This window comes from Siphateles boraxobius, unplaced genomic scaffold, assembly GCF_051911475.1.
Source record: "Siphateles boraxobius isolate OS27281-9 unplaced genomic scaffold, OSU_SipBor_1 130, whole genome shotgun sequence".
Classification (NCBI taxonomy): Eukaryota; Metazoa; Chordata; class Actinopteri; order Cypriniformes; family Leuciscidae; genus Siphateles; species Siphateles boraxobius.
In genome coordinates, this window is record NW_027508734.1 from 42068264 (window position 1) to 42087003 (window position 18740).

Sequence of the window (18740 nt, forward strand, 5' to 3'; positions counted from 1 at the left end):
CTTTTAATAACAGTGAAACAATGAATACCATCTGAGATTAAATAATTAAAAGTCTTCAAAGATAAGATTCTTGTCTCTTTTTATAGTTTTATAGGCAGATTGAATAAGGCTCGGAATGACGGACAGCAAAATATGATTATGTGAAAAGCTAAATTAATTACAGTATGTACAAAGATACAACTGATGAATATATGGAAGATTGGTTTCAATCAGCCAGACTAGGATCAAAACAGATCTCAGTACAGTTTGGACTGTGTGAAGTGATGGCTGAGAAGGTATACATAGCATTTTTGGGATCAAATCATTTTACAAAAATGTTCCTTCCTTGTGTGCAAGTAAAAAAATTCTAAACAATTCCAAAATGACCTAAAACAAATCAATACTATCAGTCAAAGTGATTAAGCCTTGTCAAGATACCTTGCATAGCTTAACTGGATTGATTCCTTAGGGTGTATTCACATTGGCATGTTTGGTTGGATTAAAACGAACCCTGGTGCGATTGCTCTGTTAGTGTAGTTCATTTGAATAAGTGTGAATGCTGCCATTCGAACCCTGGTGCGTACAGAACAAGCGGACCGAGACTGCTGAACAGATGAGTCTCTGTCTGTTTCCAAATGAACTCTGGTGTAGTTCGAATGAAATATGAACACAACACGGACCAAAAACATCTAAACTAACCAAAAATGGGACATGATGTCACAAGAGGTGACCCTAAAAAGGACAGAATGCTCAAGCATAGCTCAAGCATCTCATTATTGTCACAATGTTGCCCATCACATTTTGGTACAGGCATCAGAACCATGTCTCCTTGCAGCACATCTTATGTGTGTGACAGAGGGATTCCTGCTGCTGTTTTGACTCCTTAATAAGCTCTTCACGAGTTCTCAGCTGGTCAAAATACCATCATATGTAGGCTACACACATACAACGAGAGCATTTTGTTTCCCAGCACACAGCATTGTTTTGGATGTTTAGGAAGTTCTGTCACGGACTATACATAATAAAAGCTGACCAATCAGATTGTGAACGTATCTTTATGCCTTTAGGTTCGGTAAGCGGACCAGGTCTTCTTTTTTTTGTTTTTTATCCAGACCAAATGAACCAAGCGAACCAAACTACAAGGGTGAAAACACCCTTAAACACTGAAACCTTTGTGTACTACTACAAATAATGGACTTTACATAATCTTGAATGGATTATAAATTGGCTATAGAATTAAAGCAATGCCGAATTATTAGGCACGTTGATTTTCTGATCAAATTTTTTTATTTCCAGGCACATTTTACCAATCTCCAACCCCATTAATCTTAATAACTACTAGTCATTTTTTATGACCGTTTTTTATAGGCTTTATAGACAGACAGATTGAGAGTTACTCTTGAAGGACCATCACTGTTGTACCACTGTTTGAAGAATTCATCTTTCAGAATCTGGCAGTAAGTAAGCAGTCTATCTCCTACCCTGAAGTCCGTTTTACAGAGATGGACTAAAAATGAACTATTAATGAACTCCCAAAACTTTCTGCCAGATTGAATTTGGAAGATGAATTCTTCAAACAGTGGTACAGGAGGATATGGTGCTGGTCCTTCAAGAGTCACTCTCAATCTGTCTGTCTATAAAGCCTATAAAATGTATTGTGTGTATTCATGTATTTTACTACACTTCAGCTAGTGATTCTTATTAAGAGGGATTTTTTAAGGATTCTTTACCTAACCTTAGTCTCTGAGATTCTGACACCTTGCACTTCTGGAGACTCCAGGTATGTTGCAGTTCTGGAAAATGTTGGTGCTGGAGACTAAAGGGTTCCTGATGGTTTCACACTTAATTCTTCACCTTAATTCTTAATCATTTTGCAGTTAACGTGTTTTTTCTTCTCCACCTGTTTTTGTCTGACCCTGCTGACCCAATGAGCATTTTACGGTTCAATGATCATGCCTTAACTGCAATCTCTAGTATTGCATTAGAATTGCATCCTTCTCATGGGCATTGAATAATTTTTGACTTTTAAGTCCGAGTTAAATCTCTTTTTTGGCTTATTTTATCTGTAAAATAAAACGTGCCTAATAATAATGCACACCTGAATAAGGCGTTTTTCATTTCCAACCTTCATGAACAATTATATATCACTTATACATGATTAAATACTAAATTAATAGTAGTTATTAAGATTAATCTGGTTTGGAATTGGTAAAATGTGCCTGGAAAAAAATATGATCAGAAAATCAAAGTACCTAATAACTCTGCATGCATATTGGACTAATTTTGATAAATCTTGGTCTGAAATCAGCAAACAAACTGAAGTGACAGGGAGTGCTAGGTAGGAGTGAAAGATAGAAGATCTCTCTCTCGATGACCGGTCTGACTTTGCTTCTGTCCGGCTGGTCTCCATGGAGATCGGCTAAATAAAGTAAGTGGACTTTCTCTCCATGATGAGAAATGGGCCATGAGGTTTATGCATCCTTATTACCCTCCAGTAGACCCCCAGAGATACAGCCACAAGGACATCATAAGATTCTGTACATTTATTAGGACCGAAACATCTTGTTTTTGCACTAAAAGTAGAAGAAAATTCTGTGTAGTCAGCTGGATATTGTCACAAAATTGACTGAAGGAGTTTATTTTACACTAATGACCAGCTGACTGCACAGTAGCAAGAAAACATTTGTCGACAATGGTCAAATATACAGTTTATTGGTCATTATACAAAAATACAGTGACTGACCAATCAAAATCCAGTATTCCAGAGGGCTATGTACACATTAATATGTTCTCACATTTAAAATGTGACACCAAACATGTCCATTATAGCACAGGGCATCTGAGGCCACTCGTACAGGCACACCTGACAAGCGCCACGTGTTGCTTTCACCGCACGCTAACACTCTCTCCTAACCTTTTCATTGGAAAAGGCTTCATTGATTTAAACAGGCCACAACCATTTCACCTGCCGTGGACAGCCTGTGGGAGCCCCAGGGGGTCTGCTGACAGCAGGGCATTGGCGCAGCATGTGGTCCCTATCTGGGGACCGGGCAAGAGCCCACCTACCTGGATAACTAATGCTTACTACTGCGTCCAGCGCTGGCAAGTAGATTTCGAGTTAGAAAGTGCTGCTCGTGTGTGTGTGTGTGTGTGTGTGTGTGTGTGTGTGTGTGTGTGTGTGTGTGATGTGTTTTATTAAGTATCTTTGAGTGGGAGAGAGGGAGAAAAGAGAGCAACAATTATTAAACATGGAGAGGTGTTTGGAATTGAGAATATAGTGGAAGTAAATATAACTATTGGAGGTCTAATAAAAAAAATATATATAATAAAAAAAATCTTTAGTTCCAAAAGCATACAACAGGGGACAGCACAGAGCTGAAGACTTGCTTAGTACAGAAAGTACAGGCTGCCTTTTCTTTTTTCTGTTTTCTTTTTCTGTTTTGCTAACATTGATTACATGTCCAAAGTCTCATTTAAACATGGAAACAATCCATTGTAGATATGAAGAGTGGAATGTAAAAAAAAACAAAAAACAAAAAAAAAACATTCAGTTTAACTTAAACTGTCCTGCTGTGAGTGCTAATACTAGCTCCCATTACTTGACTTGAACAGTTTGAAGCTGATCTGACTTGAGATATTAATATCGGCTTGCTGTACTCTGCTCATAAATGGCAAGGCTGATTGGTTTAAAATGAGCTGCAGCACAGAGCCTAAATTGACATTGAAATCTATTGACTTGCCAGAGACAGAGACGGGGACTGGAATACCAACGGAGAAAGGGATTAAACAGACTTATTCTTCATGAAATTAGGAATTCCTTATGAGGACATTATCTATCTATCTATCTATCTATCTATCTATCTATCTATCTATCTATCTATCTATCTATCTATCTATCTATCTATCTATCTATCTATCTATCTATCTATCTATCTTTCTATATAGCGTTCATTCGTTCTCGAAGAGTTCTCTTACTCTTCGTTCGTTCGTATCTCTTAGTCTTCTCATTCTCAGTCGCTGTCTGTTGTGATTTGTAGAGACAGCTCTTTACCATACCAGTAAAGCAGGCAGACCCAGTCCCGGCCAAATGGTCTACAAGAGCCAGTGGCCTACCCTAAGGCAAAAATATCCCCCTACCTCTGTCTTACACAATCTCCATCACCACACCTGCGTACACATTCCGATTCCAAAAGAGGGTAGGGCTCACCCCAACCATGATAAACAAGCTACTATGGGATAGAAGCCCAACTGTGTGTGGCATACAATGGAACACACATCAGAAAGAAAGAAAGAAAGAAAGAAAGAAAGAAAGAAAGAAAGAAAGAAAGAAAGAAAGAAAGAAAGAAAGAAAGAAAGAAAGAAAGAAAGAAAGAAAGAAAGAAAGAAAGAAAGAAAGAGAAAGAGATCCATTCTTGAGCTGCTTTAGCAGAGTGCTTTAGACATTGAGTAAGTGCTGAAAGCTGCCCAGAAGCTTTAGCTGGACATTAGTGCCCAGCTCAGCAGAACTTCCTGTGGATCCATCTGCTAAAGTAAGCCATCAGACAGCTGAACCTCACTCCAGACAGACAAGCATGACCCCGCTAATCTATAGTCTGCTTTAAAAACACCAAAGGAAAGGCTATTTTTTCCTGAGGTCTGTAAAGAAAAAAATAGCACTGTATTTGGCGAATAACTTCTGCATTTTTTCTTGTTATGTAAGTCAGCACCGATTTAATCTGCTGGTTGTATATATGAGGTTTTAAAGTCATAGTTCACCAAACATGAAAATTCTGTCTTTAATTACTCACCCTCATGTCGTAAGAATTTCTTTCATCTTCAGAACACAAATAAAGATCTCTATGATTAAATCTGAGACCTTTCTGTCCCTCCATAGACAGCTACACAGCTGAAACTTTGACGCTTTAAAAAGTTATAAAGAGATTGTAAAACTTTCCATATGTATTGAGTGGTTTAGTAGTAGGTTTATATGATGAGCAGATTGAATTTAGGCTTTAATTTAAGCAATAACTATAAGAATTAAGTATTCACATTATTCTTTTATTCTAGTAAAGTCAGTAAATATTTCTGCAGATCAGGTTTCACATCCTGACACTGTGTAAGTTGAAATGAACATGTATAATACAGAAACTTTTTTTTTAATTATCCATTGAAATACAACCTTTTTCTCATAAACTAAAATGCTGACTAAAATTATATGCTATTTTAAAGTAAAATTGAATATGACCTGATGGAAGAATGTAATGGATTAAATATATATATATATATATATATATATATATATATATATATATATATATATATATATATATATATATATATATATAAGCGCCTATATAAAATGATTATCTTGTAACAGCGGCTTAACAGACATTCATATGTTAAAAATCAATATTTCTCCAACCTGTCAACAGTGTGCTTTAGTGATTGAGGCAGTGGCTTCTCACTCTGACATTGAGCTTGAAGGAACAAGGTCGGCCTTCCAGCTGTCATCGCGGCTCTGGTGTTGTATAATTCTCGTCGGCAGCTCTATTTCGTTTTTTTCCCCGTTTCCCAAACAGTGTTGATTCATTTGGGAGACGGCGAGGAGAGGGAGGAAACTGAGGAAGAGCGAACAGCTCGGATGGTCTAGAGCGAGCCAGATTAAAGCCGACACAAAGAGCGTTTTGAATAGGCGTCATGGCCGGCGCCGCGTGATGACTTTTCATGCTATCTTCCGCAGCCACGCGTGACTAAAGGGTTATTTGAGTCGAACCTCAGCCAGAGAGCGGAAAGGTTGTAATGGCATTGACTCATTGTCATATCACTAATAATTGCAGTTTGCTGGAGATCGTTAACATACTTCTCCCTTGTCCTGCAATAAAAAATAAAAAAAAACATATTGTTGTAAGCCCTGGGTGTGTGGTTTGTGCGGAGAGAAGGACGACGATGAAGAAGGACCTTCCCTCGCTTTTCTAAAGGTGTGCTCTGGTTAATCTGTCTGTTGTCTGTTTGGCAGTTGTTTGTTGTGTCAGCTGGCGTGAGGGAACAGGTGGGGCACGGTCCTGAGTGAAGATAATTAAACACCTTTGAGATAGAGAGCCCTTCATTGCTCTTCTCTCTCTCTCCATCTTCCTCTCTGACAGCACAGTATGGTAATGTAGGCCCTTGACTTTGGGAACTCAACCCCCGGGTTCAGAACGTGTCACTCACCAGGGGTCAGTAGGGGGCGCACTATCGAGCTCAATTACCATGGTCTGTCAATCAAACGGGCCTAGCATACAACTATTAGTCATTATCTCTACTTTAAAGGACACAGATACCCTTCAAAATTAAAAGCCCTGTAACACAATGTGCCAATGCATTAACAGAGGATTATCTAAGTACATACAGTAAATGCTTATAAAGATTTTAGTTGGGCTGTCAACTGATTAAAAGTTTTAATCAAATAATTACAAGATATGATTTTTAATCAATCAAATTAATCACAATTAATATATGGCATACATCAATATCTGCGGAGCAGCGTTGACTGTAGCGTATAGGTCAAGATTAAATGAGTTAAATTTTGCATTAAACACATTTATATATGTTTAGTGTCACTAGATCCTTCATAAATCATTCTAATGTGTTGCTAAAGAAACATTGTTACGTCCCTGTGTTGCGTGTGTGTTTTCTTTGTCTCTCCCACCCCCCTTTCTCTTGTTTACTTTCACTTCTTAGGTGCCCATGATTGGTCCAGTAGTCTGTCAATCATCATCAAGTATGATTACACTGCAACACGTAAGGGGTTTCGAGCTGTGTCTAGTAAGTTAGGTTAGGGGCGAATGCCACTCCATGTACTTTTGGTTTTGTGAATAGTTAGTGAAGATAAGTCAGGGCGTCACGGACGCTGAAGATGTTTGTTTTCTTTATGTATTTTCTTAGTTAGGGTTAGAGATTAGTTATATAAAAGTCAGTCTTCGTTTGGTTTTGTTACTTTCTTTTCTTTGGTGCCGCCCATGTCCCCTCTTCCTCCTTGTGGTATTGACTATCTTACAGAAATACTGTATATATCCACTGTATATTCTTTACGTGTTTGTTTTGCTTAATTCTTGCCTTTAACCTTTTTTGTACTGAATAAAGGTATTGGCTTTTTGCACAGTTACCTGGATTGGTGGTTCCTTGTACAGAACATAGATTATATGTGACCCTGGATCACAAAACCAGTCTTAAGTAGCACGGGTATATTTGTGGGAATAGCCAACAATACATTGTATGGGTCAAAATTTTAATTTTTTCTTTTATGCCAAAAATCATTAGGATATTAAGTAATGATCATGTTCCATGAAGATATTTTGTAAATTTCCTACCGTGAATGTATAAAACATTTTTTTGTGATTGAATGCAGCACAATCGCGAACATAAATGGACAACTTTAAAGGCAATTTTGTCAGTGTTTCGATTTTTTTGCAAACTCAGATTGCAGATCTTCAAATAGTTCTATCTCGGCCAAATATTGTCCTATGGTTTGCCAAATAGTGTCCTATCCTAACAAACCATACATCAATGGAAAGCCTGTTTATTCAGATTTCATCTGATGTATAAATCTCAATTTAAAAAAAAATGACCCATATGACTGGTTTTGTCATCCAGGGTCACATATATGTTTCACTTTAATGTCAATTTTAAATGTTAGACCCCTGAACCCCTAGACGGGTTAATACCGAAAACAGTGCTGCCTATATTTATTTGTGGAAACCGTAACATTTACTTTATTATTTGATGCATAGAAAGTTCATAAGAAGAGCGTTTACTGTCACTTTTGATATATTTGTGTCCTTGCTGAATAAAAATATTAGTTTCATCCAATACTACAAATAATAATAATGTATAATTTTTATTTTTGAGCTTTATTTATGATTATTTTACCAATGTTATTATAAACATTAATATAAATAATAGTTCTAAATTAACAATCCTAATGTACAGTGCATTTAGATGAACATTACATCAGGCTGAAATAAATACAAGCATTCAAAAAGAACAGAAATTTAGAAACAATAAATCATTACATAAAATGTGACTTTCTGTAAGCCAAACCAGCGCGCAGCGCAAGTCATTCTTAGTGATGTTTAGAGACGTGTCATAAAACCTGACTCACACATAGCGTCTTCCTCACACAGTGGCCATAATTACCAGAGAATCCTCCAGAAGTATTCTCATATCACAGCAGGACTGGCTGTCGAGAAGGATTATTTCCCTGCTCGCCGACTACAACACCGATGGCTAGCCAACAGAATGGACTGTCAGCTTGTGTAATCACCCCAATAAAAAAAGCACAGACCTCGTATTCCGTCTCAGTTCTGCGGAAGCCATTTTAAACCCTCGTATTAAAGTCTCTCTTTCTGTTTTTCTCTATCCTAGCCCTCTCAGCTCTTTTCTAATGCAATCAATTAATTACTGCATTTCATTAGCGCAAGACCATTCATTCTAATGTGATGTGGAATATATTACATTAGGATAACAAGAGTTTCAACACACACCGATAATCCTATAGACAGCAGAAATACTGTCTGCTACACTCAAACCAGTTCAGTATTTGACCTGTTAAGCAATAGAGCTCATTTTAAATAATTAAAGCTGATCTCAAAACAGATCATGGCAGTCAAGGACGGGACATGGGCAAAATGTGACACACTACAAAATTCACAATCAGTCACCAATAAACACAGGATCAAGGCAAAAATGCCAATAAACATAAAATTTGTGAGGGTTTTTTTTTTTTTTTTTGTGTGTGTGTATGTGTTTGTGTGTGTGGAGGGGGTCTCATATATGTCATTATATTGTAAATGGCACTGTTCCAAATGATAGGTAACTTAATTATGCTGTCTCCTAAGTACCTTGGTTTGACCAAATTTAATTTCAAAATGCATTACAATGAGCTCAGTGAAAAACAAAAACTAGAATATAATTAATTTAAAACTGAAAATAATTGATTTAAAAAAAAAAGCAATCAGTAATAATTGGTGGGTGCATATTTTGTTTGCTTTTGTTCCAATCACTCTCTCATTCGGTTCTGTTTCAGTTAGGATGCTGCCTTATAAATTAGATGCCTATATAGGCAGCTATAAAGTGAGGCATGTATGTGTGTGTATATGGTTAGAATGAAATATGCCCTTATACAAGTAAAAAATGGCCCTTAAAATTGAGATCAAATAACATGTATAAAATAAGTTAACTTCTGTACCTATGAGCCTGTGAGTTCAGTGATATCAAGTGATTTGAGGAGAATCAAGCGTTCGGATCAACACTAACACGATTATTGAACCCATCATCTCTCCTCACTGTGTATATTTATATGCTTTTCCCCTTCACTCTTCTCTTTGTGTGAGTGCTCATGTGTGTGTGGAAACTCCTCATGCTGCATAAGTTAAGGGAGTGATGTGAGGAAAACTGGTCAGCCATAATCCACTTACTGATGTAAACACACAGATCTCCATTTACAGGAACGGCCTCTGATCCAATAACACACCTTCGCCCCTGGAGGGCATGAATGTGTGTGAGCGTGCCTGTCCAAATGCACAAAAAGCCAAGAGTGGAATGGTTAGGAATGAATTATAGTTGGACAATCTTTAAAACCAATATCAAAATATCAAATTGTGAATTGAGATCGGCAATACTGTAATTAAAAGTGCCCGAGTAGATATTCAATCACTGGAGAGTGTGTGAAAGAAATAGAGGCTTTCCCTGCTGTTGTGCTATCGCCTATACAAGATTAGTTAACTAGCATGTTCATATTTCTTTGTTTCTTTTATGGAGCTGAAAATTAGTTATTTCTGACTGTCTGTGACCTTGAGGAGGGACAGAAAGAGAAGGATAGATATATGGAGACAGAGCTAGGAAAAAATAAGGAAAGGTAAAATATTTTCCAACTTGAAGCCAAGGACGGCAACAGCAACAAATGGTGCCGTATATTTCCCCAGATGCGCTCCCAAGCCACGCTTATCATTGTGTTTACTGTGCCTATGAGCTCAACAAAACATGGCTGCTGTGTTTAGACAGACATGCACCCACATGTGCACAGTTAAGACTGTGGATTTTGGAATTAAGTCTTTTGTTTTACTAATTGCATTCAGTTTGTCCAGGAATCCTTCACTTTGTGTATTCCTAATGTAATCCGAAGCAGACAAAAGGGGGATGAACAGGGGTGGATGTTCTGGAGTAGACAGGGGTTAAGCGCCTTGATGCAGGAAAACAGCAATGGTCAAAAGGACATGATCAGGCCAGGAACTGAACTGCTAAGGGTGCTTATATCTGTGAAATGCAGTGAGACAGACAACAAGGGCAGTGACAATGTGGTTAATCTTAGACTGTATTTATTCTGCAATGTCAGCATGAAGTGGCATACACTAATGGATAGAAATTAATACTTTTAATGATTAAAAAGAGACTTTTAAAATGATACAGAAAATGTATATATTTAAAATTAATATTTGTAATGTCTATTAAATGTATATATTTAAAATTAATGCTGAAAAAAGCAGCCTGAAAAATCAAATATTATGGTTTCTACAAAACCATTAAGCAGCACAACTGTTTTTTTACATTGATAATAATAATAAGAAATGTTTTTTGAGCACCAAATCAGCATTTTAGCATAATTATTGAAAGATCATGTGACACTGAAGACTGAAATTCAGCATAATTTCACAGGAACAACCTGTATTTTAAAATATTAAGTAAATAAATAAATTTTAATTAAGCTTAAGAAATACTCAAATGAAACAATACAAATTGATTTAGATTTACTTTAAATAAATGTAATATCATATTAAAAACAACAATTATGTATAAAAAAGTTTTTACATTATCATAATACTTTGAAATATTACTGTTTTTACTGTAATTTGATCAAATTAATGCAGCCTTAGTGAACATAAGATAATTTGTATTAAAAATAAATCCAGCCCCAAATGTTTGTACAGGCTTTTATATACCACAGAAATAGCACCTTGGTCATATGGTCAAGGTATAGTTCTCTCAAACATATTTACTAATCCATATGTCATTTCACATATGTAGGTCTTTCTTTCTTCTGTGTAAAAAACTATTTTGTTTTCAAGATATTTGAATTTCCTGAACAAATCATTCAGACTAATTTTGTGACTTAGTTGAAAACGACTTCTACCATAAACTTTCATGTAAAAGTATTTCAGTGAATAAAGACTTACATTTAAGTCTATTTGCAGAGCCTTTTTGTTATTAATCATGAGTTTTGAAATGGCATGAGGGTCAGTGACTGATGATGGAATTTTAATGTTTAGGTAAACTACACTCCACTGTGTAAATACGAGAAAGAAAGAGAGTGCGAGGGAGCGATTGAGCCATCATTCATAAATATGGCTCTGAAACCAGAGACAGTGTCTCTCTCTCTCTCTCTCTCTATCTCTCTCTCTCTCTCTCTCTCTCTCTCTCTCTCTCTCTCTCTCTCTCTCTCTCTCTCTCTCTCTCTCTCTCTCTCTCTCTCACATATTCCAGTGTCCTTCGTTGATACCGACGAGTAACCACATACTCACACAGAACTCGAAGGACCACATCCTCTCTCATTTCTAAATAAGACACAGTATATATTCTCATCTCTCTCTCTCTCTCTCTCTCTCTCTCTCTCTCTCTCTCTCTCTCTCTCTCTCTCTCTCTCTCTCTCTCTCTCTCTCTCTCTCTCTCTCTCTCAGCGTCCAGCCTCTCCTTCTCTAATGAACGTTGCAAAGTGACCTGCTGGGGCCCCAGCACAGACAGCATGGGAGTTTTGAACTTGCTTATGATACTATTATTAACATGCGTGGCGGCGGGCCCTTGTGATGCCTCGATGTGATAAATGAGCATTCGTTAATTGGATGCCGAGAAAACTCCCGTTTCCGAAGCTTTTGACACATCCATATCCCCAAACTACCGACTCCTGACGATTTGCAATTAAATAATGGCAGGCAGGAGGAATAGCGGTTCTACGGGACTGGTGGGCAGACTGATTACTGGAGGAACGATATTAAAGAATGCGGCATAAACAGATGATTACAAAAGGGACGGCACCACCTGAGCTACCGGGGGAGAGACGAGAAAGGGTGCAATAATTACCTTCTAAGAACTGAGACGAGACAAAAACTGCGGAAACTGCGGGGCTTTTGTTTTGAGTCATGTCAATTTGGGAGATGATTAATGCCATAGAAAAGTCCAAAAGTCTGAGATCACTAGTGAAAATGTTTCTACCTAGAAAAGTGTAATTTAATTATTATTGATATTTGGTTTGTCCCTCTAGTTCATTGGTTTTTAACATTTTTGACTCCACCAACGGTCCACAACAATATTCAAAGGTAACATTTACAGAAATAAGGATTGTTCCCAGATTGAAATAAGTAATAAGTAAATAAGTAACCCCTGGTTGAGAACCACTGCTCAAATGACATGAACTCAACAACTGATGATTCAGCATGATTTGAGTTCACATGGAGTCACATGGTGTCACAAATTGTCGTAGTGACCTGACATAGGAATATTATTTCAGAATACTAAATATATAATTTTATGTCATAATGTTAATTAAAACATTTAAAAAAAAAATGCAAACACTTATGTTTATTTCTAGGTTTAAATTACAGTGTTAATCCCAATTTTACAATGCCGACGTTTGGATGGAGGCTGGATGTGAATTCACATCTGGCAGGATGTCAGCTCCTAACATGTAGGAACTCTGAATGTTCTCTCCACTGGCAGCCATCTTGCAGAGTCTCTTTGCTCCTGACAGTTCACCATCATAGGCAGTTATAAATACGGAGGTGCTCAAGGCCTGTGGCTGTGCGTTTAGGGACGATGTTCCTCAGTAATTCCAACCCGCAAACAGACAGAGACCAAAGACCAACCGGAGTTGAGAGCAGTGTTATGAGCTCATAAACGGTAAACCTCTTTCTCTCCTAATCACCTTGTACAGATAAAGTGTCTTTCCTCTGGGCCCCCCTGCAAACTCAGAAAGAGACTTCTGTACACTGTCACATGCATCACTGTAAATCCCACCTAAAGAACGTCTATTATTACAGTTTCTCAAACACACCTAGAGCCAGTCAGCTTTAAAACAATGTATTTTTGTACAACATTTTATTCCCAATGATGCAATGCCTCCATCAGCTCTTTATTTGCCAGTCAGAGGGGTGGGATTAATTTATATGTGCAGATTATATATGGGGCCAAAAATTACATAGAAACAAGAAGGAAGAGTTAACAGCTAGTGTTGGATAAGCAAAAGTAATCCAAGCTTAACAGATGCACATAAAACAAAATGAAATTAACAAGAAAGAGGGAAGGGATGGGAGACGGAAGAGGAAGAAAAAGCACAAATATAGACCATCAGGAAAATGCAATTTCCAAACCAAAAAACATCTGGTCTTGGCGGATAATCTGGTGACCAATTTGATTAATATTAAAAATGGGTGGGAATTAAAATTGTACCATTTTTCATTCTTAGTTAAAATAAAAAAGTCAGATTTAGAGGTGATTTGGAAGGTGAGCTGGGGCGAAGGAATTAAATTGACGAATGCTGCGCTGGCATGTATTACCTTGCACAAACACAGGGTTTAGATTCTCCCATAATTTATTTCACTTTTTCTTTCTTCGACTCCTCTAAAAAGTGGCCCATTACTCCTCAGCCTCACCCTTAAAGCAAAACTCTCTGACCATCAATTATTTCATTCACTCTCTGAATTAGTCGTATGGTTCACCTGCGTGCATTGCCATGTCATTGTCTGAAGTCAGCAGAAGTTTACCTGCAGTTTGAGACCTGTCATTTAGACAGACGAGAGAAAGTTGAGACCTGTCATTTAGACATTTTAGTGAAAGTGGTGTCTATGTTGTTTTAGCATTGATTAATGTCTCCAGTTGAAGGCTTTTAGCCTGCTTCTGCTAGTCTGACGTCTACTCATAATTAGAGGAAAATATTTACCCAAGTCATGTCTTTGTTGAAAAAAGGCAATTTGCCAAGTAATGGTGATGACCGTGAACATTTGAAAACCATTAGGACACTCAAGTTCTCCTAAAGTCAAGGCTGGGTTTAGTCATGTAGTTTATTTTCTCTCATTTCTCTATTTCATTCAGCTTTCTCACTTTTAGCTCAGTTTGAGCAAACACGTGCCAAGTTAAAACATAATTTATTAAATGTAAAATATTATTTGTTGATGGATGGTAAATTTGCAGATTTTAATTCATCACAATTAACTGAAGTTATTTTTTTTGTACTAGTTAAGGAGAAGTGAGGTAAATATAATAGTTCTGCATATTCTATGTATGTTATTAACTGAAACTAGTGTGTCTGTTATAAAGGGTCATGGAAATATGACTTCTCAATTTAAAAATAAAAGAAATAATACCACAATCCTTCTCCAAATTCTCTTTCTACTGTGCATTATTCACATTTCCATCAACTAGCAAGGATACGTTTTAATATTCAGAATATATGAATGTATTAAAACAAATTTTTAAGTTATATTTTTGAACTTTTTATAACTTTACTAGACATGACAATGTATAAATCAGGAAGAGGAAGGTGGGAACCGGATTGGCAGAGGACCAAACTCGGGTCGCCAGATGCGCAGTTGCGCTATATGTTGTGCTGCCCACAAGGCTATTGGGTCCAATATATTTGTATTTTTTTAGTATTTAGCAATTGTATAATTTTAGTACCTGTGATAGTGTTTCCTGAATTTGGAGGCAAGCTTTATTTGACAATTTTGGGCAAAATGCTTAATTTGATCATTCATGACAATTTGTTGGCTAAAACATGGTTTAATCCAACATCTATTGTATGATATATATTTTAGACATTGGCAACTTTGTTTTGACAAAAAAAACACAATATGGTTTACAATAAGGTTTCATTTATTAACACTGGTTAACTACATAGGTTAACATGAGCCAACAATGAACGACACTTTCAGAGCATGTATTAAGCTTAGCTCATGTTAATCTTTCCATTTACAAATACATTTTTAAGATCGAAAGCACTTTGAACTAACATGAACACGCTTGTTAACTAACATAACAAAGGTTAATAAATGCAGTAAAATATGTATCATTGTTTGTTCAAGTTAATTAACAGTTATTACTAATTACTTAGTACTAAATGTATAATTACACTGTAACAAGGACACTTTAAAATAAAGTGTAACATAGTCTTGTTTTGTTACAGAAAAATAATGTGATTTGAGTAACACATTACCCTCAACACTAATAGGATGCCTCACAAAGCAGACTAACACAATATTATATATACAGGCAGCACACTCAGCCATATTGTTCAGTAACAGCAGAGCTAGCGGTTTCCTCCGAAGGGAACCTGTGCTATCAAATAAATCACCCCTGTGTGTTCAAGACAAATGAGGCTGCTAGCATTGCACCTGTTAGCAAAACATCCTCACCCGTATGCAAGGCCTCTACAGAACAGAGGTTCCTTCATAACATTGGACACTGCATATTAAGCCAAGTTTGTGATTACAAACAGCCTAGAAAAGAGGAAGCAAAATAGAACAAAGCTTAAACAAAACAATAGAGGGAGCCCGACTTTAGTGTTTTATTTTCTGTTTATCATCCTTCCTTTCTCTCTGACCATCAAAAAGCCCTGAAGATTAGGCCTAGGCTGTGCACAGCGAATGGGGGGTTTTGTGGGGAGGGGGAGTCATTTCATTCTAGTTTTTCCGTGGATAAATCGGACACAAATATTCTTGCCATGGCCTACTTGCTGAGCCTTGGCCTTATGCAGAATTCAATTCCAATTTGTCGCTTGGTTTCTGCTTGTGTTTGTGTGTGTGCATCCTCAGGGGTGGGTGTATTGTTTGGGGGTATTGTGAGTGGATTTGAGGAGCCCATCTTACAGATTAAAACCTCTCTCCGGTTTTGTCAGATCATCCGAGCACTGTGGCACTAAATCAGTGTGGGTGGTTTTTATCATTATGTCAATCCAACCACCACCAGCCCCCTTCACTACTGCAAAAATTCCACCTAAGGAGGCCTATGCGTGGAGAGCAAACGAGCGAAAGAAAGAAAGAAAGAAAGAAAGAAAGAAAGAAAGAAAGAAAGAAAGAAAGAAAGAAAGAAAGAAAGAAAAAGAAAGAAAGAAAGAAAGAATCGTTGATGTTTAATTTTTAAGTATGAGAGTGAAGGAAAGACTGATAGTGACATGAGAAGGAGAACAACAGGATACAAGGAAGGAAAACAATCTGATAGAAGTCCTCTGAGAACGAAAGGCTAGATTGATGGGGAGAATATAAAGAAGTCCATTGCTAAACTCAGAGAGCCACGGGCGCTGGTAAACTCCCTCCACAGCCCAGCCTCGCATTGCCCATGGCTAGTCATTATTTCCTTAGAGTAACCACACAAAAGCCTTGAAACACGCACACACACCTTTTGTTCACATTCTGGGTCCCTAAAACCAGGTGTGTCTCCCTTGTTTTTTGTTCAATTTGCTAATCCTTTTTTCCGGCAAGGGCTAGAAATCCATTTCTTCTGTCTTTTCTGTCAGAGTCATGTGATCTTGAGGTAATTGTCTGCATCTTGGAGTATTTTATGGCGGCTTCTCTTTACATAATGAAAAACAATCTTTTCTCCCTTTAGGGCTCACTCATCCCTCTTTCAAAGTCTGCGCTCTTTGTACCTCTGAACATTTTTGTTCTTTTGTTTGCTGAATCGGCCCCTTTGTGTGTTGTGGTATGTGGGAGGTTAAACGTGCATGAGTAGAAAAGTGTTATCTACTGTTTTGACATAACAATGCCATCACCTGGCTCTCCGTGAGGTCTGGGTGAACACTTGTATGCATTTCTGCATTTCTAGTGGCCGTGCGTCTACTTTGCAGCCTGAAAAAGACTAAACCGTCGAAACGCAGTGGGGGACATACAGTTGTTGGAGAGACTTGAATGAGATTTGTCAGGCCCCAGGCATATTTTACATGACATTTCAATAATTATGTGCCAATGCATATTCACCTCACAACAGGCACCCAATGAAAAGCAATGCCAAAAATAATTCCCTGAACTGTCAGGTGTTTATTTTATTTGTCTAGCTGCCGCCAAAATTCTTTTCTTTCACTGACCTTGCATTGTTTTTCAATTGACATGCAATTTCTAGACATCAAGGCACTTGCTTGGAAAACATTTAGATGCTGATAAAAAGGAAATGCTGCCATAAAGCATGACTTGAACAGTTATGACAGAATTGTTTCCTTTTGTCTGTTTGCTGCACGATTTTATGTTGTTTATTTTTAGAAAGAAAGGGATTTATTCCGTTAAATGTGATAGTTTGAGAGCTTTTCTGCTCGTGAAAGGTCACGGTTCACGCTGAGAAGGTGCAGGACAGAGGCACAGCAAGAGCTTTGAGGTGAACCTCCCAAATGCCACCAATTGACACGTGCATGTCACGCTCATTCTGCCTCACCTACATTCATTCTCTCTGTGGGCAAAACACTAGCCTGTTTCTTGTTTAATAGGACAAAGAGCGGAGGAGGACAAGTGAAAGGAAGGAAGAAGAGAATAAAAGACTGCCACAGGCCTCAATGGCTTTATTGCTGGTGCTGCAGGGATGCATCTTCCTCCTCTTGCGCCTCGAGCTCTACCTGTAGTGTGGTAGGCTACTCATACATCTCAAAACAGGGGCAGATTTATACTAGGCCAATGCCAAAGGGACCGCTGGAAAACCTTTCAGAATGGATCACATTTAGCATAGAGAGAAAGAGATATTAGGGGGCTACAAAAGCAGAGGGGGAAAGTACCTTCACGGCTGCTGTTAATCTCTCTTCACCATGAAGCGATCCATCATATTTAGCTAAGCATAGATGGGTGGTCAAGTCAAGTCAAGTCACCTTTATTTATATAGCGCTTTTTACAATACAGATTGTATCAAAGCAGCTTCACAGTGATAACATGAAAATAATATAACAGAGTTTGTTTCTAAAAGAAAATTGAGTCAACGTCCACCTTAAGTAAGGCAGATCAATAATATTATTGAATAATAAATGTCCCCAACTAAGCAAGCCAAAAGACAAGGCAACAGCGGCAAGGAACCAAAACTCCATCAGGTGACAGAATGGAGAAAAAAACCTTGGGAGAAACCAGACTCAGTCGGAGGGCCAGTTCTCCTCTGGCCAACGAAGGAACAGTGCATGATTTATGATTCGGGCAGCATTACAAGTCAGATTGGATCGGAACATTTAGAATATTTATCCATTTCCATCATTTGGAAGTCCAAGTAATCACGCCGGTGTTGAGACGAGATGTTGAGGATCAGTGCCGTCCACCATAGAGGGTTCATATCGCCGGTGTTGAGTCGTCTCTTCACAGGCTTTTTGATTGGGGTATCTGAAGCCTCTGTGAAAGGCTGGATACAAACTGGAGCTGACGAACGCCGTTTTTCTCGGGACTCGCGTCGGGTGGTGTTGTCTGATTGGTGTAAACAGCAGTCATGTGACAGGGATAGCAGGCAATTAGATCTTTAATGATATTCAGTGTTAAGATAATGATTCTGTGACTTTTCACCCACCCCCTTCAATCTCTTCTCTCTATCTTATCTCTCTCTCTCTCTCTCTCTCTCTCTCTCTCTCTCTCTCTCTCTCTCTCTCTTCCTCCATTTTCGCTTTATCATACTTAATTTTCAGCTAGGAAATTAAGCTGATCCGATACCTGATGTGATTGCAGGTACTTCAAAGTCTTGCCACAGAGTGATGGTGAGCGTATTATTTATTTGAAAGGTCTTGTGGCCATCTCCGCTAATGCGTA

The 18740-nt window shown here is 37.9% G+C and overlaps 1 protein-coding gene across 5 annotated transcripts in view; it reads right to left on the bottom strand.

The window, feature by feature from the left end:
- Window positions 1–18740, bottom strand: part of pcdh7b (protocadherin 7b) — a 154622-nt gene that overhangs the window by 44774 nt on the left and 91108 nt on the right. For 2 of the 5 annotated variants that reach the window (XM_077229527.1, XM_077229528.1), the window contains exon 3: window positions 14839–18404. The exons of 2 other annotated variants lie outside the window; for them this stretch is intronic. In XM_077229527.1, the coding sequence (XP_077085642.1) occupies window positions 18157–18404 (248 nt within the window). In that variant the 3' untranslated portion in view covers window positions 14839–18156. Of the gene's footprint in view, window positions 1–8710; window positions 9507–14838; window positions 18405–18740 lie in introns of those variants that run through there. One more of the 5 variants, XM_077229530.1, reaches the window with a different exon arrangement.